At 36.8% G+C, this 23,935-nt stretch overlaps 1 protein-coding gene across 1 annotated transcript in view; it reads right to left on the bottom strand.

Moving 5' to 3' along the window:
• Positions 1-22,025, bottom strand: part of mmp24 (matrix metallopeptidase 24) — a gene marked incomplete at both ends in the record, with an annotated part of 29,931 nt that extends 7,906 nt beyond the window's left edge. Inside the window, 4 exons of the mRNA XM_081380392.1 lie at positions 1,073-1,377; positions 2,921-3,037; positions 4,277-4,425; positions 21,900-22,025. Of these exons, the coding sequence (XP_081236518.1) occupies positions 1,073-1,377; positions 2,921-3,037; positions 4,277-4,425; positions 21,900-22,025 (697 nt within the window). The remainder of the gene's footprint in view (positions 1-1,072; positions 1,378-2,920; positions 3,038-4,276; positions 4,426-21,899) is intronic.
• Positions 22,026-23,935: the final 1,910 nt, after the last annotated feature.

Genomic DNA, 23,935 nt, shown 5'->3' with positions numbered 1-23,935 from the left:
TCTTTATGTTTCCCCTGTGGTATGTACTGATGCTCCTCAGCTCACTGCTCCAGTTTACCACGCGAGAAGATTCGCCTCTACGCATTTGACTGATCTATTCATCTACAGCTGCAGAAAATTCGAGAAAATTCATCATCCTATCCTGATTAATAATCTAACGTTTCCCTACTAAATAAATAAAACACATAAATAGCCTACACATAAACTTATCATTAAATAGAGCCACAAAAAAATTACAAAACAGAATATAAAATAAAATATTAAATATAAATAATAAACTATAATAGTCTCATTTTGCAACTGTTGTAGCACCTTTAATATGTCTGCAAAAAAGTTAATTAAAATAATGTCGGAGATTATGAGACCAGACATGTCAGGTCAGTCATTCTATATATTTGATTACGGTAGATCAAAACATAATGTTTGTAAGAGACACTAAAGGCTCCAATATACTCTCTTTTTCATTCTTCATTTAGGGATAAAATGAAGTTGGAAATATCTTTTGCAGCAATATACTGTTAGCTAACATCCCAATGCCATCCATGCTGCTGAGCGTGCCATTTAGATCAATACGTAAATATGTGCTGCGCACTTTCCTCTCAATAACAAAATAAACGCACAACAAACATGCCAGCGGTGAGAAAACACCAGTTAAGAAAGCATCTGATCGTAGCGATGAGGATATGTTTGAACCAGCTCTGCCATTCAGCACTCCATTCAAGTCACGTTTATTTATACAGCACTTTATACAATATATTGCTTTAATGCAAGCAGCTTTATAGTATTTGACACTGAAAAAACAATGCCAGTGTCACTTCACTACAATGCAGCTCTCCAGTGTGTTCATGTTTTACTCGCGTCTGACCTCAAAGGACTTAACAGATGAACCTCAAAGAAGGCGGAGCCTCAGAGCCACACCCACCTATTACGTAATCGCCACAAACCAATAGGAGTTCAAAGGTGTTTACCAGCCAGAGTAAAGTTCTCCAGAAAAGTTTGCTTTGGCAAGAAATTGTTCGAAATTACATCACACCAGTTCATTCTTTAGTTTTTGCTATTAAGAGACACTTACCGTCGTGATTTGCATTTCCTAACGTCCAGGGCTCATCAGAGTCAAAGTGTGTGTCTCCGCCAATTCCGGGACCGGGGAAATAAGCATGAGCTAAAAAACCTCCCTCTCCATCAAAAGGGGAACTGTCACCATGGAAACCAGAGGCAAAGAAGATCATTATGTCTGCCTCTTTACCCTCGTTCTTGATCTCCGAATAGGCCACTTCCTGAAAGGTCAGAGGGGTCACTGTCTGCCAGACATCGAAGGCCTGGCGAATGGCCCTCTGGGTATCTTTCTCGCCCACCTTGGGGGTGAAATTATGTATGCTGGAAACAGGAAGAGGAAGAACACAGAAAAAAAGATCATGCATACTTAATATTAAATTGGATGACTTAATATTAACTAATTAGTTAAAATTTAATATTTCAAGGAACAATGCACTATTAATGTGATTTTCAAAGCACCTTAACTGGTAAAAAATAGTGCAAAATATGCAGTATGAATGTACTGTTATACTGCATCTGGCACGTACATAAACTGTAAAGTTATAATGAAAATTCAAAACATTTGAAATGTTGCCTTGGCAACTAACTGAAATAAATAAGCTGAAGTTCTAAAATATATCAAAGCTAACTTACACATAATACAACTGACAAAAGCACACAACAAAATTTTCTAAAAATGTATCTTAGATTAAACTGAAAACTAGAAATCTAAAAAATATGAATAATACTTTAAGTAATAGATAATATAAATAATAGTAAAGTAACACTGCATGCATATTTATTTTTCCATATCAACTATGACACTACAGAAACTATGCAGCAACTATCAGTGTCCCGTTTCTTAATTAGAAAGGTTGTTTCTATACGAATTAGCTCTGCGCTATACTGAAGCGAATCCCATTTCAGTTCACAGCGCTGTGCTGTTACATAAGAATTAATCTGCATATAAATTTCCTTGAATATAGGGCAAAAGTTAAACCAGGCCAGACACCTGAGGCAGAAGCAGATGGTTGTCTCTGGCACACAACTGCAGGCACACAAGTGAGAATATCACATTTGATTAACCAGTGCCTACAAACTAAGCTCAAGTCTGCATTTGATGACTAAATGAAATTAATAGAGCTTAAAAACAGATGAAAGCAAACAAATGTTTGCAAATTATTTAAATGGTTTAATGTTTATGCCAATAGGAATGCACCACAAGAACAAAATGTCCCAGAATTGTTCAGCTCATCTACGCTATATATACACATATATAGATGTGTATATTTCAGAGACAGGCATAGGCAGAAACTGACTTAAAAAATACATAAATGAATAGGTTGAGTGGGTTTTGGGGGGATAACTGCAAAGAAAACCAGTCAAAGTACCAGGTTATCATCAACTATTCCTCCTCCACCCTGACCTGCCGCATTCCTTGCTTTCTTTGTTTCTTTCTCTATCCCATCAGGCAAAAAAAAAAAAAAAAAAAAAGCTTATTGTAGCATTTTTAAGGTTGGAGGGAAGCATTTCAACAACATCTTTCTGGAAACTTGATGTAAGTGGCATGTGTTCCGAAACACACTTGCACGTGTGAATGCACTATGCACTAAAATAATTGAAAATGCGGGAACACATATACTCCACGGGCTGGCTTCAGCAAGATGCCTAATGGGCCGCCATTAAAGAGAATCATGTGAGGTGCAGTTAGTTACAGGCATATGGAGTTTCCCTGCAATGCCATTCAATAAAGAGTAAACACAGTTTCTGTAGTTCCCTCTAGAGGTTCCTCAGGTGCAATATTCAGTGAATCAGTCAACCTATCCATCCATCCATCATGTAAGCTTTGCATTTAAACGGTCTCTGAATATATTGCACTCTTTACCTGTATGTGATCTTCTTGTCCCTCCATTTCTGACCAGTGAGGGCATAGCGTTTATTTCTCCTCCGTCGGCTGATGTGAGGGTGATCTGGAACCCCACACCGTGGTTTTCTCATCCACCTTAAAACACGTGGATAATGATCACACCAAAGGACACCAAAAAGCTAACGGTAAACAAACAGGGCAAATTTATAATTCTTGTTATTATAAATGATTTATCCATGCACATGTTCAAAATAGCCTCCCTCTTGCAGCAACATCTCTTCTCTTCTCTGATGATGTGTTTACTGACACGAGGGCGGGGAAACCTGTCACTCACATGAGATCCACCAATAGCAAACCACAACCATCCAATCAATTCCTCATGGAAGAATCAAGTCAAGTCCTAAATTTTTTTTACTTGTTCAAGAAGCCATTTCATTTGGATATTCGTCACAATGGGGAAGAAATGACTATATCAACTTCCATTTCATGCCGACTTTAAGCACTACGAAATTATATGTTTATGTTTCACTGGATTTATTCTTCTTCCTAAGTAAAAATTAGTCTCGCTGTGCCCCCAACAGCTCTGGAACTTGATCTAAGCGTAACACTCGGCTGGTCATGTAATCTCAACATGCCATCTCCCATGAGGGATGACTCACCTTGTGTAAAATAAATTGTTCTGGACTTAGAGTCCCCCTGTGGTAAAAATCATGTTTTTAATGTTGTTTATACGTCTCTGTGGTGTTTTTAATATGCTTTCAGACAAAACATGTACAAATTCGTAAGTCAACATCATTGCTGAGTATTTTCTCTTTAAAACTGCAGTGAACCAAAGAAAGTCTCAAAAACGCGGTTTGAAATCGCTGGTGTTTCTGACGTCACAAACTACCTTGTAACCAATCAGATCAACGTGTGATCGTCAAGGAGTGGATCTCTGAGCGGCTGTGAGTGAGTGGAGGCGGGGCTCATTTGCATATTCATAGAACCGCGTATACTAAATGAGGCAAAGTGCAGTCAAGCTATTCTAAGGCATGATGACATTTTTTCAAAGATGAGTTTTAAGCATAGACTGTAAAAAATAGGTTTTAAGGCATAAAATTATTGACTTCAGGGCAACTTTAAATCTTCCTCTCATGTAAGTGGATATCATTTTAAACATATTTATCAAAACTACTATACTTTTAACTTTTTAAGTGAAACTACACTTGTTTAATTATAAAATTAATTACAGTTTGAAAAAACAAACAAAAAAAACAGCCAGTATTAATTGAGCTTTTGCACTTCAACTGTTATGAAATTAGTTTTTCTTATGTTATTGCCTGTTCAGTATTTTTTGAAAGGCAAGTTGTGCAGTAAAGAAAGGTTGTTACTAACTCGATGGTGGTTTGGTCCAGCACTCCCGTCACTGGAATACCGTAAAACCGCTGCATGGCAGCGACCGCGGACTGCATGGCTTTCTCCGATCGCAGGTCCGAAGTCCGGATGTCATGAGGGAGCAGGTAGCCATAGTTCTTCAGCCACGTCTGCAAACAGAGAGACATTACATTGAGAACTAAAGGCAGAGTTATTATAGTTAACTAAAATTAAACCATTAAAAAAAAATCGTTCCTTGAAATAAAATAAACATTAACTGAAAAATATTTAAAGTGTAAGTTGCAGGTTAACCACCACAGCCAATTAATGTGTAAATTAAAGTACTCTATATGTATATATTTAATTATTTCTGTCTTAAAATGCGTTAAAATAACATTTATTAGGGTTTCTTCAAACGTAGCGTGTTTTTCAGTTACTGGGTGATGACGTCACAAGAGGAACTCGCAACCCATACTCTGCTAGATTCCTACTGTATTATGGCTATTTGGAGAACGACTGAGGATGTGGGAAACCATCAAATTCTTTATGGACCACAGCCCTACAATTTTTAACTGGTCAGGCGTGAGAGAGGGGAGCCATGGCACTCAAAGAGTTATTAATGCTTGGTGTGAGGAGAATGAGTGGAGGGTTAGCCAGGTGTCCCGGTGAGTAACGTTAGCTACGTTAGAGCAAGTCTAGCCTGGTGCAAACTTAACCCGGATAATATAACAGAACAAGCAAGTCTTTTCAAAATATTGCCGTCATGTAGAATAGCAAGGAGGGACAACGACTGAAGACATTATTTACTTACAGTAACGTTAAGTCAGTCCAAATCAGAGCTGCACGTTAGAGATGCACGTCAGGCGCAATCGCTAGTCTCATCGACGCCTCAAACGTCATGTAATACCCTTCCTCAGTCCACGCGTTATCAATTTCTCACGATTTAATTAGCGATGTTTATTGTCAGAAAAGAAAAAGAGAGATCGATGTCCCCATCACTGAGTGTGTGTGGGCTATCAGCAGTGGAGAGTGTGTGCTGCCGTGAGGTGAACGCGTTTAGTTTAGTGGAGCAGCTCGACCCGCGACCGGCTGATCTGACGTGCCTGAACCCGTTTGTTTTGCGAATAGCTTATTCTCATTTCAGGCAGGATCACGGTCCCCTTGAAGTCAGCACACACGAGTATGTTAACAGTTGAGTTATTTTATCCATAATTTTTTTATCAAATAAAACATACAACCAACTTGTCTGTAGTTATGTAAGGCATCTATAGCTATGACTATGCCGGTAACTCTACTAGTGAGTTCCTCTTGTGACGTCACGCTCCATCTAGTGGAAGGGAGCGGGAGCGGTTAAAACCACTGTTAAAAGTGCCAACTTTTCATATTATATCAGCATTTTGGTATAAAAAACAATGGTGGGCAGTTCTTATCTTTATGTTTAATAAACACATTGCATTATCTTCGTGAAAAATTTAACCTGCAACTTACACTTTAATATAATAGTAATATATACTAAAAATACCCCTAGAACATTAAAAAACACACAATTTGGTGATATACATTTTCTAAAACCATTTTGATAGTGGTTAATCAGTATCAGAACTGGAAAAAACACCCAACAATTTGACCATGGTGAAAAAAGTTGCAGCTTTTTAGATCTTGACTGGAAACTGTAAAAAAATACGGCCTAAAACAAGACCTTAAAATGACATCTTTAATTTATTCTGACTTAAAAAATGTGCGCAGTAAGAGCACTATCAAGTTTTAAGGTAGCAATAATCATTTATGCAAATGCATTTTTGGATACTGGTGCACATTTCAGCTTTAAATATGAGTGAACAAAAGGAGGAACAAAAAACTAAACAGACATTGTTTAGGTCAGTCACCTCATATAAACTCCATTTGTTCTCAAAGTTCGGTTCATTTCACATGCTCCTTGATCTAAACGCATTTAAAAGCATAAAAATAAAACTGAACTTATATAGAGCATCCTCTCATTCCCTCCTCTCTCAGCTTTCATCTCTCCCTGCGGACAGGCAGAGTGGAGAACTGGTAAGCAAAGCCCTCATTTTAAAGCACTGCACATGGAGAGGGCTCTTTAATTGAGCTCATGGCTTAGAGTCCATTTTCAGCATGAATATTTTAATGCTGGAGTTTCTGGTCCTTTCCTTGTCAGCATGAAGCAGAACCCATCACTAACAGTGAGTCGATGCTTGAAACGGATATCAATATACCTTGGGCCCGTACACATTGCACTGTTTCTATATCAGACAGAGCCATGTAGAGTTCATTCGAATTAAAAAAGAGTGCTCTCTCGATACTAAATGTGTATCTGCAAATAGAATCAATCACATCTACAACTGCATAGGGGTGGGAATCACAGGGTACCTCACGAATCACGATACGATACACGATACATGACTCACGATACCGGTTATATCACGATACTGAAATTCTGCGATAATCAATATATTGCTTGACAATCCTATAATGATACATCACGATATCTAACTATGAAAACAAGATGCCTGTGAAAAGGTTAAGAGCAGGTTTTCTCTCTTTATTACCTGTGCACTTTAATTTTACCAGGAATTTCTTGTATATCGCATACTCTTTGTCAATTTTGTTTGTCCCATCAATTGTATAAAAACTGAAGTGGGTCCAGACTTTGGGCTGCGCATCTATTATTTGACTCACACTGCTGTCCGCCATCCGTTAAAAACCTCTTTTTCTTAGGCTAGTTAACTTATGTTCGTTTCCCTCATTCGTGTGTTCCCACCTCGAGGAGACATGAAGTAGCGACGCTGGGAGCAGGAAAATCTATTTACAGCGCCTTATTTTATTAATTAAAATATCGATATTTGGCGCCAGAGTAACGATTCTCGTATTGCACGGAGAAGGACAACGATATATTGCCCTATCGAAATTTTCTCCCACCCGTACTACATAACCAAGGATTTTTGGCTAAAATGTCATTGTAATATAAATTTATACTATAAAATAGGCAAAGAAGAGGGATTTGAGTCATATCTAGAGAACAGAACATCAGAGTGATTTAAAGGTAGACTCTTATGACTTAAGCAAGTAAGAATAATAGTATCTCAATGATTCTAAAATAACACTGACTAAAGGGGATTGAATACTGATGCCAATATTGTAATATACACTGCCTGGCCAAAAAAAAAGTGTCGCTGTTTAAAATCAAATAGGCAAATGCCTATTTGGCAAATGCCTAAATTAAGACTAAGAGTATATGATTGGATCATTATTGCAGTGATTATTATGTTTCTAGTATGTTATATGTTTGGCAACAGTTCTTCTAACCCTAATTGATGGAGTGTGTAGCTCTTCATTTCTTAAACAGACACATAATGGCCATATTCCAAGATGATAATGCCAAGATTCATCAGGCTCAAGCTGTGAAAGAATGGTTGTGAGGGAGCATGAAGAATCATTTTCACACATGAACTGGCATCTCTGAGTCCTTAAATTCATTAAAGGCCTTTGGAGTGTGCTGGAGGAGACTTTACAGAGTGCTGGACTCTTGCATTGTCAATACAAGATCTTGACCAAAAATTGATGCACGTCTTGATGCAAAAACATCACAACATTTATTTCCATCAAGAGGTGCATCAGTTTTTGGTCAAGATCTTGTATTGAAAATGCAAGAGTCAAGCACTCTGTAATAATCATAATAAACATAAGAGTCACTGCAATAAATACCCAATCATTGACTCTTAAGCATTTGCCTGTTTAAATCCAAACAGTGACTTTTTTTTTGACCAGGCAGTGTATACTAGAAATATATAAAGGGTAATGTAATTGTTCTGAAATCTTTTGATAGCCATAATCAGTTTTCATTAACAACTCCCAAAAAACAACCCAAAAATCCCTAGGAAAAACTATAGCATTGTGCCAAATTTTTCCATGGAAGTGCATGTATGTTATAAATCTAGTTCTGTAATATATAATTTAAGTTAAAACAATATTAAACCAACACTAGCTTATATCCAAATGCTGAAATGCAAACTTCACATTGTATCAGCGAGTACATGGCTGGCATCAGCCTCCATGGTAACAGAGCCCCCTGGGAAATCGTACCCATTAAATAATTCACCAATGCTCTTACTGGTGCCTTCATTATAGCATGGCATACAGTGAAGTCTGAAACCAGCGCTAGACCTAACTATACATGTCTCATCCACTTTGATAAATCAATGAAGGCTGTGAGATCTGAAGAACATAAAAGACTGTGGCAGTTCAGCTCCGTGAATAATAAGCCTTATTTGAGCTGCAGGTCTATTTCCGTTACGGCACTTTGTGGGATTCGGTGGAATTCAGCACAAAGTCGGAAATCCACATTTCTCGGGAAATATAAATGATAAATTGTTCTTGTGAACTGCATTGATGTAATGGACGGATAATCAAATAAAGGCACTCACCCTCGTGTCATTCCAAACCTGTACGACTTCTGTTTTCTTCTGTGGAACACCAAAGGAGAAACTCTAGGATGTACTTGCCACTCCTCTACATATAATACAAGTTATTGGGGATACAATTTACAAGTTGTCAGTCTCCAAAGAAGCACCATAAAAGTGGCCCACATGACTTTTAATGTGCCATTTTGGAGTGGCCAATACATTCTCCATCATTTCTCCTTTTTATACGCCATAGAAGAAAGTCACAGAGGTTTGAACGGCATGAGGGTGAACAAATAAAATCTTCAGAGTGAACCCTCTGAAATAAAGCAAGAGCGGCTACTAACCACACACTTGTTTAACAAAGCACCGGTAATATAATTCTGAAACCAGATGTTATTTATTGTCTGATCTCTGATTTTTTTAAAACAGGAAAATTGTCAATAATACAGTAGTGGCCGAAATTGATATCCAGCCTATAGGAAAATTGACATCTTCACCCTTTATTCATATTATGAAAAAATTATTACATTACAATTATACATGCCAAATTGTAGTCAATGTTTGGCGAGGCTGTCATAAAAAAACAAAACATTATGAGCACATGCAAAAACCAGCAAGAACCAATGAAATATTAATAACTGATTATGTTGTAGTCAATGTATGATTTTTCCTGTGAGCTTTTTGTTTTTTATGCATTTCTTTTTGCATAGTAAAATAAAACCTGTAACTGTTGCCTTTTTTGCCAAATAATTTTGTCAGATAAATACCTACCTATGATCTTCCCTCAATTTTAAATACTTAAAAATATAAAAGATTTTCCTCATATTTTGATGGTTTAATCAAACTTGTAGGGTCATTAAAAACACATAGAGCGTCCGAACATGACTTTTGGCCACTACTGTAGTCCAGGGCTACAAGTTCAGAAATTGCATACTACTCTTCCTATTTAAGTATAGCCTATAATATTTATAATATGCATTGTAAGCAAATATGCATGCAATACTCAGATGACTAATTACATTTGCCGATATGTGTGGTGCCCCAGTGGAGTACACTGTGCAGAGTCCTGCATCCCACAATGCAATGCACTCGCTTCACTTCCATTTCTAGTGTGATGAACTGCCACTGACTAAATTCAACATGCAATGTGATGAGGTCATGTGACAAAAATGTAGCATACTACTGTTTAAAATCATTGCAAATTGTATTCTATTTAAGATACTATTTTAAAATGTAGTATTTATACAGTACAATGTACATGATATACAGTACTGAGTACCCAGTGAGCTAGTACTCCATTCCAAACACAGCACTGGATGTCTTTCTTTGAGTCTGAACAGCTGCCCCTGAAACTCAAAGTCCTTTCGTCATCTCTGCCAGGTGGCATGATTGTGATGATGATATTCTACCTTGATGAGCAGTGTGCAGTCTTCCATGTGCTCTCCAAACAAAGTCTAAACAGATCGGATGAATTTCGAGTAGAAACACACCTCAGAAACATCTTCATCTTTGTTTAGGATTCGGTGGAAAATAATGCCTAGAGCAAAGTGTTGGGTTCAAAACAAGTTAAGCTCTTTGTACAGCATCTGTGACATGCAGTCGATTACCACAGAAAATAACGCCAACGCATCCCTCAGTTTGTAAAAACAAGTAAAGTGCATGTAGTGTAATGCTCTTACAATGGAAGTCAATGAGACAAGATATTCTGGAGGCAGTCTACTAACTATAAGTAACTTTGCAACTACATGTCATCTAACTCTCATTAGAGTATTAAAGTGGACTATTAAAATAAGGTGTTATCCGATTTTGTTCTGTTCTTATGGCACATAAAATGAAATACTGTTTAACACTGATAAGGTTAAGATTAAGAAGTCTGACTCAAATTACATTGGATTGTTCTGCTGAAACAGCACAATATTTGCCAGCGAGACTGTGCAGAGCTCAAATAACATGATTACCTCATCATGATATTTGATGTAATCAAATCTGTGTAAAGTTTCATGTGTTTTACCTCAAATAAACAATCTGACTCTCGAAGATTCAACCATCAATCCATCTCCTGGAATTTAAAGGGGTTTAAATCTTTTTTGTGTGCCAAAAGATTTTTTTTTCATAACCATTTTCAACATTCTTTCCATAGACATAACAATTTTTATACTGTACAAACTGTATCCCCCTACACTAACCCTACCCCTAAACCTACCCATCACAGAAAACGTTCTGCATTTGTACATTTTCAAAAAGCATCACTTAGTATGATTTATAAGCTGTTTTCCTCATGAGGACCAAAAAATGTCCCCACAAGGACAAGGATTTGGGATATTGCCATCTTGAGGGGACACTTTGTCCTCGTAACTTAGGGCATTCCTGAAACACACACATGCACACAAAAGTTAATTTCACTCTTTGAATGCTTTGTTTTTGGACAACTAGTAGACCAATCTGCCATTGCTACCCATCCCTGATCACAAAAAAATCAATGCTGAAATGTGCCACATAAACTGCTGAGATCAGACTGAAATTATGGGGTGTATTGATAAAAACATGTGGATGCTTTGAACAGCATTATACAGAATATTACAGAGCAGATAGAGTATCTAGCATGCACTTACTGCAGTATCACTTTGACATTATTACTGGCTGTAAAATTGTGATCACAGCCCATGTAATTGGCATCTTTGAAACATAAGATGTTCAGGTCATATTGACTCTCCTTTCTCATAAATGTGTGCTAATGAGTAGGGAGTTACAAAAGGAGTTGAGAGGACGGTGTGTGCGTTTAGTTGTGGGCACTGATTGGCTGGCATTGCTTCATGACTCTTCATATATTGAGTTTCAGAGAGAAACCGCAGGTCACATCATCACTAGAATCAATAAAGGATCTGTTCCTCGCAGCGGTACCCCGATACCGCCTGACCAACAGAATAGAGGAGGAGTGAGAAGATAAATTGAGCCATGGTGCTCAGGGCCGGTTCTAGACATTAGGAGGCCCTAGGCAAAATTCATGTTGGAGGCCCCCCACCCCCAATAAAAAAACACTTGAAACAAATATGATTCCTAACCTTTTTATTTATACAACATTTAATTTTAAAAGCAGTATATTTTTACTTACACAGTACATAAGTTTGGACACATTACTATTTTTAATGTTTTTGAAAGAAGTCTCTTATGCTCATCAAGCCTGGATTTATTTGATCAAAAATACAGAAAAATAATATAGTGAAAATAGTTAAAATTTAAAATAATGGTTTTCTATTTTACTATACTTTATATTTCTGTGATGCAAAGCTGAATTTAGTGCCACGTGATCATTCTGATTTATTATGTTAGAAATGGTGCTTAATATTTATTTTATAACCTGTGATACTTTTTTTCAGGATCTTTGATTATTAAAAAGTTGTTTTAAAAAAGTCTTCACTGTCACTTTTTATATATTTAACACATCCTTGCTGAATATTCCTGTTTTTTTTTCTCTGTATTTTTGATCAAATAAATGCAGGCTTGTAGAGCATAATAATAAACTTCTTTCAAAAACATTAAAAATAGTAATGGGTCCAGACTTTTACCGGTACTGTATGTACATATTAATCAAACTTTATCTAAGGTAATCTCTTTTTTGTTTAATGAAGATGTTATTGTTGTTGTTGTTATTTTGCTGTTTTATTCAATTTATTCACAGTTCCAGAATCCCACTTCAGTAGATGAGCATAAGTGATTTTATATTGCATTGCTACCTTAAATATGCTATACACAAATCAAGTGGAAGAGAAAGACACGATCGCTACTGAGCAGAAAAAAATATATAAAGTGATATTATTGGCGTAATGTCAGGAATCTAATCATCAGCAGAATTTAGAAGATAGACCCATAGATATGAGATCCTTTATTTGAAACATTTAAAAATGTTGTAGTGTGTTGGCTTTTTAACTTAGAATACAGACGTCTTGTCTTTTAATTGTGTAGCTTTTTTACTAGTCAGCTCCCGACGCGATGTTATTCATTGTACGCGCAAATTCAAAGCGTCGCGTCTTGGGCACGTTACGCTCGCGCTCTTTTAAACTCGTAATAAAGCGGTGAATGATTTTTCCAGAAATGACGCTGATCTACAGTACAAGTTTATATTTAGAATACATTGCAATCACTCCAAAATAGATGACGACAACTAACACATCCATGCTGTATGAGATGTGCTTCTTTGTGTGCTTATTAGGCTTTTGCCTCGCAGCACCTGATGGATGCGTTCTTTACACATACTTTCAGAAGCCGGCACCCGCTTTGTAACGGACACATTAATTGGTTTAACTGTAGTAATGTAACAGTCTATGGTTAAGATAAACATCGTCACTATTTTTAGTTAATAAATAAATATTGAAATAAATTGTAGATAGGACATTTGTACATTTTTTTTTTTTTTTTGTCCCTCTGTCTGGGCCCCATCCCGCCAATCGGGCCCTAGGCACGTGCCTAGTTTGCCTTTGCGTTAATCCGGCTCTGATGGTGCTCATGAGGGAAGCATACGTTTGAGTCTGGCTCATGTCATTCATTTCATGTCATTTCCTGTTTCCTTATCTTATCCCTGTCATTTCCCGTTCTTTCTGCAGTGTTCAATAAATAAAAGCGGAGAAAAGGTTAAAAAAAGATAAAATAGTTTTTTAAATATACTGTAGTCTAGTGGTTAGGGCTGCACAATTAATCAAAATAAAAAAGCATATTCACGATATGGCTGAGTGAGATAATCAGATCGCAAAGGCTGCAATTTAATTTAGTAAATATATGCGGTGCGTGTTTCAGAGTGAAGCGCGGCACTGTTCATTTACAAGCAAGCATTTCATGATTCGGTGATCGCAGTGTCTCAAAGCGGCTCATTTCACAGTAATTGCATATGAACTCATTTCTGCATTTGCTATACATTTAAGTAGCTTATAACGTGCAATTGAAAATGTAATATGTGCCAACCATCTTCCCAAATTTGTAACAGGAAGAAGTGCTTACTGATGGTTTTCTGCCAAAATAAAAGCTTGATGGTTTAATGTTTGAAAAAAAAAAAAGAATATTAGTTACGTAATTTTACAGTTGTACTGTAAAAGAAAATGATTATTATTAATTTTATTTTTCTTTAATACTATTTTTACAGTGAAATACTACATTAGTAATATTTCTTATTTTGGTTCATATTTAATGTAATAATATATTTAATGTAATAATATATTAAATTAAGCTTATGATGACATAGAAAAATGAATGTCTGGCTTCTGTAAAACATAACAATAGTGCTACAGACATGGCCTGGCAGTTAGCTAACACACTGAACATGAGTTCAAGTCTGACTCGCATCATTCCCCGATCCTCTTTTCCCATCACTTCTTGTCCTTTCGCAATTGTACAAGTGGCACAAGGGCCAGACAAATAACGATAAGGACAGTACTGGAGAGAGAAACGGACAGAGATGGAGACAACGAAGAACAAAAAGACAAAGGCAGTGGCATTGAGACAAACAGAGCAAGACAGAGGAGAGAGACGAAGGATATCGACGGGGAGGGGGAGAGGTAGAGCGATGGAGAGAGGAAGATGAGAGCGTACAGTAGATGGAGACGTGGGGGAGGGGAGCTCAGACAAAGACCGAGAGGAGAGCTGCTGTTTGTGTTCGTGTTCGACACGAAAAAATATGGATCAAATGCTTTAAACACCATAATGATTAGCAATGCAGTAACAATTATTACAGTTATGTAGCCATAATTGACTAAAATCCATCATTAGCTGCATCTAATGTTACTAACCACATATCATAAACAACACCCTTATGAAAAACAAGTACACTCAGCACACTTTTTAAAAGAGTACTTATTACAGAAATAATACACTTTAAGGAATATACTTAAGTTCAAACTGAATGTAATGTTCTAATTGCATGTTATTTGCAAATTAAATGAAAATATCTTATAGTTTCAATTTATATCAAATGCAATTATTGCCTATTTTGACCAACTTAAGTAGAACTTAAGTACATATTTGTATGTAATTCCATAATTACTTATTGTCTTTGAGAAATGTTTAAAGTGCACTACTGAATGTACTGACAGGCATTTATGATCAACTAAAATATTCTTTAATGTCCTTCCTATTGAAACTTGAATGTCATGTACTTGTATATATTTGTTGCAATTTAGAACATTTAAAATATATTAACTTTAAATGTATTATTGAATAACACACTAGTACAGTTAAAATACTGTATAATCAATTACTTTACGTGCTTTATGTATGTTAGTCAACACCTCAAAATAAGTGTATGTGATTTAAAATGTACTTTAAAGAAAAACTTTTAATTTGAAATTACTAAAAAGTGCACTTTTTAAAGAGGTGTCAAGAAACATAGTACCCGGTAAAATAAGTACACTTAAGTGGCCTTTTATTTCATTAATATTATCTTATCTCCAAGTACAGTTTTTCTGAAAATACACTTTTAGTGTACTTTTGAAGGACAAAAGTGCACATTAAATACAATTAAACGTTTCTTTATCAAAAGGGCAGCCATTACAGTCAAGCATTTACATGAATAATGACTGAAATAAACACTAAAAACACGAGAGAAAAAAAGTACTAAATAAACAAAATATTTTACATTTTACAAAATGCGAGGGGGAAAAGTGGTGGTCCTGTGCAAAACACATCACTATCTTGTTAGTGTGAGTTTTTGAGTTTTTTTTAGCACATTGCCATGAAGTTGTTAATGTGTTCTTGGGTGGATTCACAGCTATTAATGAAATTAAAATGTAGGGGTAGTGTTTGTTCAAACTCTTAACACTTTGAGCACTAGTAATCATGATGCTTGTCCCGAGTTATGAGGAACCTGACAAGTCAACATACTACATAACACACAGCACAGCCCACCAGAATTGCTAAAAAAAAGGCAATGCACCATTCAATTTCAATTCAAGTGGTGATACTAGCACAGGATTTGTGAGAACTAATTAGTTTTTTCTTTGGCCTTGTGATTCCCCCCCTTACTTTTTCCCTCCCTCAGCATCTAGTCTCCTGAAGAGACATATTCAGGACGAATTAGACTTTTATGTGAGGAAACTGTGCCATCCTTATTTAGTTCCCTGCATCAATTGCACAGTCAAAGCGAGGACTGCTTTCTCTCACCACACACTAGCATAACTAACGAACACTACAGCTTCTACAACAGAAAACAGAATATTTCATAAAGACAACAGTGTTTTAATCCTACAATAAACAGAAAAAAATACCATAATGCTGTCAAGAGGGAAGAAAGCAAACATAAAATAACACAACAATAGATTCCTTTCACAGCCTTCACCGCCTGAGATTCGCTAGGGACCGGAGCAGCGTGCGGCAGTAGACTGAAGTGTGTTTCAGTCTATACTTCACACACTCAGAGGTTCTGACATGCTTTAACATCATTTAAAGGCTACGGTGAAATACATATCTCACAGTCTGAGACAAAAATTAAGGCAAGTAAATATTACATTTCTACATCCACTCACAGCAAAATCCTCTATTTTTTAACTGTTAAAACAAGTACCGTAGCAGTATTGTACAATGATGGTAACATATGGTAGTACTACAGTACATTGATATACAACTATGGTACTGTATGTATAAAACCGTATTATTTACATGGTACACCAAGGTACTTCAGAAAATACCATGGAATTACCATTATACATGTACAAAAAGTACAATTGTTTAATACCATCTTTGTAAGTATGATGTAAGTGTCTTTAAGATGTCTAATACTGTAAATGATATTTGATGAAATTAGGTATTTCAGGGGATTTTTGTGGCATTAAAGCCATTGTGTGAGGAGGTGGTGGCGGTTGTTGTCATTGTTCTCTTCACTGTTCTCAGCAGATTATAGGCTTAGGACACAGCAACACTTGTAGCCAAGCTTTTCAGAATCAAAGTGACAAACATTAAAGCATAAGTCAATTAATAAAATATACAAGGCATGCAGAATTAGTAGGCACGTTGGTTTTCTGATCATATTTTTTCTTCAGGCACATTTGGCCAATTCCAAACAACACTAATCTTAATAACAACTATTAATTTTGTATTTAATCATTTATAAGTGATATATAATTGTTCATGAAGGCTGGAAATGAAAAACGCCTTATATTCAGGTGTGCATAATTATTAGGCTTGTTTTCCGACTGAAAAGTCAAAAATTATTAAATGCCCATTAGAAGGATGCAATACTAATGCAATACTAGAAATTGCAATTAAGGCATGACCATTGGACAGTGAAATGCTCATTGGGTCAGCAGGGTCAGACAAAAACAGGTAGAGAATAAAAGACACATGTTAACTGCAAAATAATTAAGAATTAAGGAGAAGAATTAAGTGTGAAACCATCAGGAACCCTTTAGTCTCCAGCACCACCATTTTCCAGAACTGCAACCTACCTGGAGTCTCCAGAAGTGCAAGGTGTCCGGATCTCAGAGACTTAGTTTAGGTAAAGACTGTTTATATATTCATTCAATGAGATCTTTAATAAATCTCATGAGCTCAGCAAGACTCTTAAGCCATCAAATTCCCCTCTCAAACATCTTTATAAATGAACGAAACGCCAATAGCATGCTTCACAATCCGGCTGAACTAGTGCCACACCAAAACATCCTCAAATCTCCATTCGAATAATGAAGCTTTTCTAAAAGCTGAATGAATTCCCTCATAATGGTCCTGAGTCTTTGTTGTACAGTAAATGTGTGCAGTTCATTACAGGAAGCAACCGCTGAGCATTTATATTCAAATCCAACAAACTGGTGGGGCTTAACTGCTCCTGTGGCTAAAATTAAACTGTCAGATGGAGACGGCAATCTAACCTCGCCGGGTTTCAGCTTCTCAGAGTCTGTGACATGAAGGTAAAGAGGTTTTCTATCTGCACAGGGCTAGACACAGAATAGAGAAATCAATTGATAGTTCAGGAATAGAACTAAATCAGACTAAAAATCCTGCATGACTGTATATCTCCACCACCAAATGAACAAAAAGCTCCATTATGCCTTATTAAGCTACTTTCTGTATGAAACAAAGCAAATAGTACAATGAGTTAACCTCAGAAATGCTTAGGTTTTGTTTTTTGTGCCTTTTTTGATTAGATTAGACACTGGGATTCCTCTAATGTGCAGACAGCAGTTCGATACCACAGGCCCGCTTAAATACAGCATCTACAAAATAGATATTGACATTTTCTGAAGAAACTTTGAGTGGTGCTTACCCAAGAAAGTTGCTGCTATGCGATTGCTGGGTTGTTCCTGGCAATAAAACAAGTCTGATCACTGAGGAAAAAGTATTTGCACAGTTTACCACTTAACATTTTTGTCAGTGAGCAATGTATTCTTTGCCTTTGATGAAAATATTCTGATGAAGACCACCTTCTCTTTGCCCTGTGAACTCTGTCTTCTGCAGATAACAGCTGTCATCCATTAAAACGGATGTCAGACGGAGACGGCACACTGAGACATCACTGTCAGACCAAGTCATTCGCATCTTGTCAAACGACATTCAGAAAAGATAACCGACATGCTTTTAACTAAATAATAACTTTTTATCCAAATGACTTAAGATTCAAGTCAAAACGCTCGGCACAAAAGCCTTTGTTTAGAGTCAACATGAAATGACATGTGCAACCCATTTTACTTTCATAATGTGAAACAGGATATTTAACATGAAAAAAGCGTGTTAGAAATCAGGAATGGTGAGAGAACATCGTGCTTGGTACGTTTTTCATCTCTAAACTAAACTTAGGTCTTCTGCCGACAAAGTTTAAATCCTATCTGGCTTCCCATAATGTTTAAGCATTAGGTCAGTAGAGTAGGCGTCGACCACATTCGACCACATGAGCGTTTACACTACGAAAGCAATCCGGTCAAATGCACTATCGATTACCTCAGGAAGTGGACTTAAGAGGAAAAGCTCAAAACGTTTTTGACCCCGTTTACACTTGTATTTAGCGTCGTCAACTTAATACCAGTAGTAAACGTGGCCTAAGAGACTGAAGCTCGCAGAGAACAGAGTTTCATTTTTACCAACTGCCATCACTTATCATTTTCCACATTAGCAGCTCCGCTCGGTTCTTTGTCATTTACTTGTTTTAGTAAAGGAACAGACACTTCTTCATGGTTGGCCAGAACTCGTGACACACTTAACTGGTACTACAAAAAGCATCTTTACTGCTGGTATTTGTTCAGCACAACTCAACCAAACTACAGCAAATACATCCAAATCCACATCCAATCCACTGAATCTCTGATGATTGAAGCTATTTAGTGAAGCAGAATGTGGCCTGCTGAGATAGGAAGATATAATCTATATAATATGGTCTAATCTGATATCATAGTCTAGTCTTAAAAGATTAATATATGAAAAGAGAATGAGCAGTTAACTGGATCATCATGATCAGATTATTTCGTTTTGAATGGATACTGACATCGGAAACCTATTTTCCCTCCGTTTTCGATATCTAACAGGAACCTTTTCTAAGGGTACGTTTACACAACAATGATGTACAAAAATGGAAAAGTTTTTTCTTTGCATTTTTTAACATTTTCACGTACAGACAACAATGTTTGTCAAAACGATCCCCGTACACATGTATCCGCAAAAACGACTAAAAACGCTGTATTCTGCTGCCGGGCCAGTAGTTGGCGATATCACTTTGTAAAGAGACACTATGCACCTATAGAGCTGGTAAGTCCCGCCCATCCGTAAAACCCCAAGTGGACCTCTAGGTTGAAAAATCGTCAATGCAAGTAAATGGGAGAAAATAATTATTTTCTGGTCCCGTTTGAATTATGCCATGAATGTGAACATATGTTGTCTGTGAATTTTTTATATAATTTTTCATGTTACGAGTTTGACAGTATATGGTATGATTCTTCGGCTAGCAGTTGTGGAAAAGACATAACGAGAAAGACTACATGTCGCCTATGTGACGTCACCCCATAAAGTTGACTTACCCGTGGTTTTCGCCAACCTCAACGATTTTGTCCTCTCCCTGAAAGAAGGCGGTGAAGTGCACCAAAGACACAGACATGTTTAGCGGGATCCGTGAGCTAGTGTCCGTGTGCTAGTGGTGTTGACGTTTCAAACGCGTCGAAAGCAGCGAAGAGTTGTAGTCCACAAAGTGCTCTCACACAAAGTCTAACCGTATCAAACTTCTACCCACTAAATTGTAGCATTCTTTACACGAAAAGTTATATAAAAAATTCACAGACAACATATGTTCACATTCATGGCAAAATTCAAACGGGACCAGAAAATAATTATTTTCTCCCATTCACTTGCATTGACGATTTTTCAACCTAGAGGTCCAGTGGGGTTAGCGGAAGGGGTGGGACTTACCAGCTCTATAGACTGAACACGTAATACGCATGATGTCAGTTTCACAAATTTGTGCTTTTGTAGTTTACATGAAGATGATTTTTGCGCTTTCAGGCCCCCGAAATGCTGTTGTCATGTAAATGAACGGCCAAAACATATAAACGGTTTTCCGATTTTAGGTGAAAACGAATCATGTAAACACCTGTAAATATCAGTTTATGCAAGTTAGGGACTACCACAAATCTTATGAATTGCAATTAAAAAATTAGGTCATGAAGATAAATAATGCATTTGCAGAAAATTGTGTACACCCGAAATTTGATCACGCTGTTTTGTAAGTAATTAATTAATCAATCAATCTAAATTGTGCCCACAAGAATCAGTATACAGCATCAGTGCATGTGGCTATTATGTGCAGTCTTGCTGAAGCACCTGCTGCAAGTCACACTCATGAATGAAACAAAGAAACGGAGGGTTAAAACGCTCCTGGCATGGGAAGAGAAAATGGGCAGAAACAACCAACTCTCCAAATATCAATGAATCTATAATATTGTCATTTTTGAAATGTGTGTATGTTTAGGACAGAATTATTCTGTCAAAGTAAAAAGGAGATTCATGCATGTTGATATCCACAAAGACTTTCCGTTTGCTTACACAGTACTGCAAATCACAACATTTGTGCTCCTTGTATATCTAATTTATCCACTGCATAATAGCAGTGAAAATCAGCCTTTTAGCAAGCAATTTATGCCATATAGAAATGTTTTATCTTTAAATATTGTGACATGACAGAGTAATAGGTAAGATCTCTTCACCAAGTAACCTATTGCCACAACAAAGCTGAATCCAGGAGAACTGCTCCCATGCCTTTCCTATCAATTATTGAGGAACCTATATTTGGAACACACACAAAAACAGCAGCTGCACATCAAAACAAAAGCATTACGTGGCTATAAATGCAACCTCTATCATTCAAAACAGTTATTGGGTCCTTAAGGAAAATGATTATGCTAGCTAATCTCCATCTTAACTGAAGCTCTTTGTCCTATCTTTGCTCAATAAGATGCACGTATCTTGAACAGGACCGATGTGTCATTCAATCTCTTATATCTAACATTGCACTGAGCAAAAAGGCTTGAGGCTCACAACAAAGATATATAGGGTATAATAAGGGAATGCATGTGGAGTGAGTGGCGCAATGAAATTATCCAATTACTGGCAACCTGATAATGGTTTCAGTGTGCTATATTTCCAGGAAGAGCTAACATAAAACACTTAATGTCTGTCTGGGGCTGAATATAATGCAAAACGAAGAGAGAGAAATAATGAGATTTTATTCACATGTGTATGGGTTGGCTGCATTGTTATTGTTGCATTTTTTGCACTACCTACAATGCCTTAAAAATAACAAATCATAATGAATAATGCAAACATATTAATATCATATAAATTAATATACTAAATGTATTCAGATATTGATGTTTGGGTGCATTGTTATTGTTTTACCAGTAGTATCATGCTTGTTTACAATTTTCGGGTATGGTGCGTAGCCTACGAATTTTTAAATATAAAGTATATGTATTTAATGGTGATTATTAGCTATTAATTGTTTAAAACAATCAAAAACTAAATGTATTAAAAAAATGCTTTGGTTGTTAATTTCACTTATGTATTTATGCATCCCTATATCATTAATTTATTAAATGCTTGATCCACTTCAGCTAATAAACCCGTTTGAATATATACTTCATTCTAATGGCCATCAGATACCCAAACGCTGTGCGCTATAACGCATCCGTGTTGCTCAATGGAACAGGTTCTTTCACGCGCAGCCAGTGGAGGTGAGGATGGTGGACATGTCGTCTCTTTCCACGTACCTCAACAATGAAGGTCCTCTCTTCTCCACAAACAGACACGACCCAAAAGAGAATGTGGAAATAGCATGTTTTCCAACAGAACCCCGGGAGTCCCGTCTTTCGCCCCCTGGCTCCCACCCCCGCCATGACTGTCCCCTAATTCCCCCCACCGTCCGCCGTTGATTTCCAGGCTTGTTTCTTGTGTATGGTCTTTGTTATTTAAGAAAAACAAAGAGAGTCCTATATTCCTAATGGTGCTTTGAGAGTTTCTTCTCAGTCGAGCGTTAAATTTGCAAAGCCATTTTGTGTTGCGTCTCCTCAAGGTGGTGCGTTAAAATGATGCTGCGCCGCTGATGCGCTCGAGCGAACGCAGCACCGTCAGCGCGCACAGCCCCGCGGAATCCGAGTCATTGAGCGAATCGGTTCTTTTGAATCGTTCGTTTTAACAAATCGTTTATTAAACAATTCGGCAATTAGGCCACTTTTACCCGTCACCTCCAATAAAAGGGGTTTGGTTATCAAAAAAAAGAGGAAAACGCTTCGGATTATGCTTCCTCTTAACGATAATCTTTGAGGGAGGAATAGGCCTATAAAGAAAAAAGGTTTATTTTTGCATTTACGCACTTTCAGATTTCTCAAAAGATACATAGCCAATCAGAAATAAATCTAGATTTAAAAAATGTGTGTTTTCACAGACATAAATGCAAAATAATCGTTATATAAATGTGGTGACGCAGCCTATTATTTATTCATTTTATGAAATTGCCTACAACTAATTATGTTTTGTCATAATTAACATGTCAGTAATTGCACTTATTTACTGTAGCCTTAAGTCTCATGACAATAACAGAGCTTGGTTCGTTCAGAATCGGACACAAACTAACTCAAACCTTAGGATACTGAGTTTAGATTCATTCAGTAACCACGCCAAACAAGTCGATGATTCATTATAAAGAATCAGTTCATAAGAGTCATTCGTTCGGGAATCGGACCGCATCGGAATACACAAATAACAATAAGTAAAATGTACTCCAATTTTTGGCATGTTTTGCACACTATTTAAAGTACATTTTAAAAGTAAAATTCACTAAGTTAAGAAACTTTTCATATTTAAGTGGGCTGAACACAACAAAATTAAGATGTGACAAAATGTTCAGCATTTATGTTGCTTTAGCTCATTTTAATTAAGTCAACTGAACAAGCACTTTCACTTTCAAATGATTCACTAAAAAATAAAAGATGTAAACAACCACATAAATGTACCAAAAAGAATATATATATATATATATATATATATATATATATATATATATATATATATATATATATATATATATATATATATATATTGGTTGTATACTTTAATCGTAGCCTTTGTGTTCTTCTTTAATACTGCAAAAGAGCAAATTGAGACATATGATGCAAATCAAATGAAATGCATGTACTCTAAAACTCACTCTCATCATGGCCATTTTTAAGCCATTTAATCTGAGATACAAATAATTATTTGTAATTGCTGGTTAACGTCAATCGTTGCACTGGACTTCAGTGTTATACAGTGTGTTTAACATGAAAGGTTCAAAAACCTTGATTACCTGACGCAGTGATGCAGTAAATTATGTTCATCTTAACAACCATCTCAAAGGCCACTGGGTGTTCACTGGGTGTTCACTGGGTGTGTCTGAGGGAAGGGACACAATAGCGAGGAATGGAGGAATAGGAAGTCAGAGAGACAGGTTGTGTTCTGGGTGCGCTGCCGTGTATCTGGGTCACAGTGTGCAGAGCCTATACGCCAGCCCTGGAGATGCTCCTCTCTGCGGTGTGACAACCACGGGATGGAAGCCAGAGCTCCAAGATGAGCAGCAGGGGAGGCCTGATTTCTAACAGTCTCTCCATCTGGAGCTGTGTTAAAGCAGTTAGACACACACATGTTGGGTTTCCATGTCTTATGGGGACTTTCCATAGACATAAGGATTTTGAAACTGTACTAACTGTATATGCTTTCCCCTACCCCCTCACAGAAAACGTTCTGCACTTTTACATTTTTAAAAAACATC

This window comes from Scardinius erythrophthalmus, assembly GCF_964197995.2.
Source record: "Scardinius erythrophthalmus genome assembly, chromosome: 12".
Lineage (NCBI taxonomy): Eukaryota > Metazoa > Chordata > Actinopteri > Cypriniformes > Leuciscidae > Scardinius > Scardinius erythrophthalmus.
Note: the sequence above shows the minus strand (reverse complement) of the source record. Positions and strands in the feature narration are given on the sequence as shown.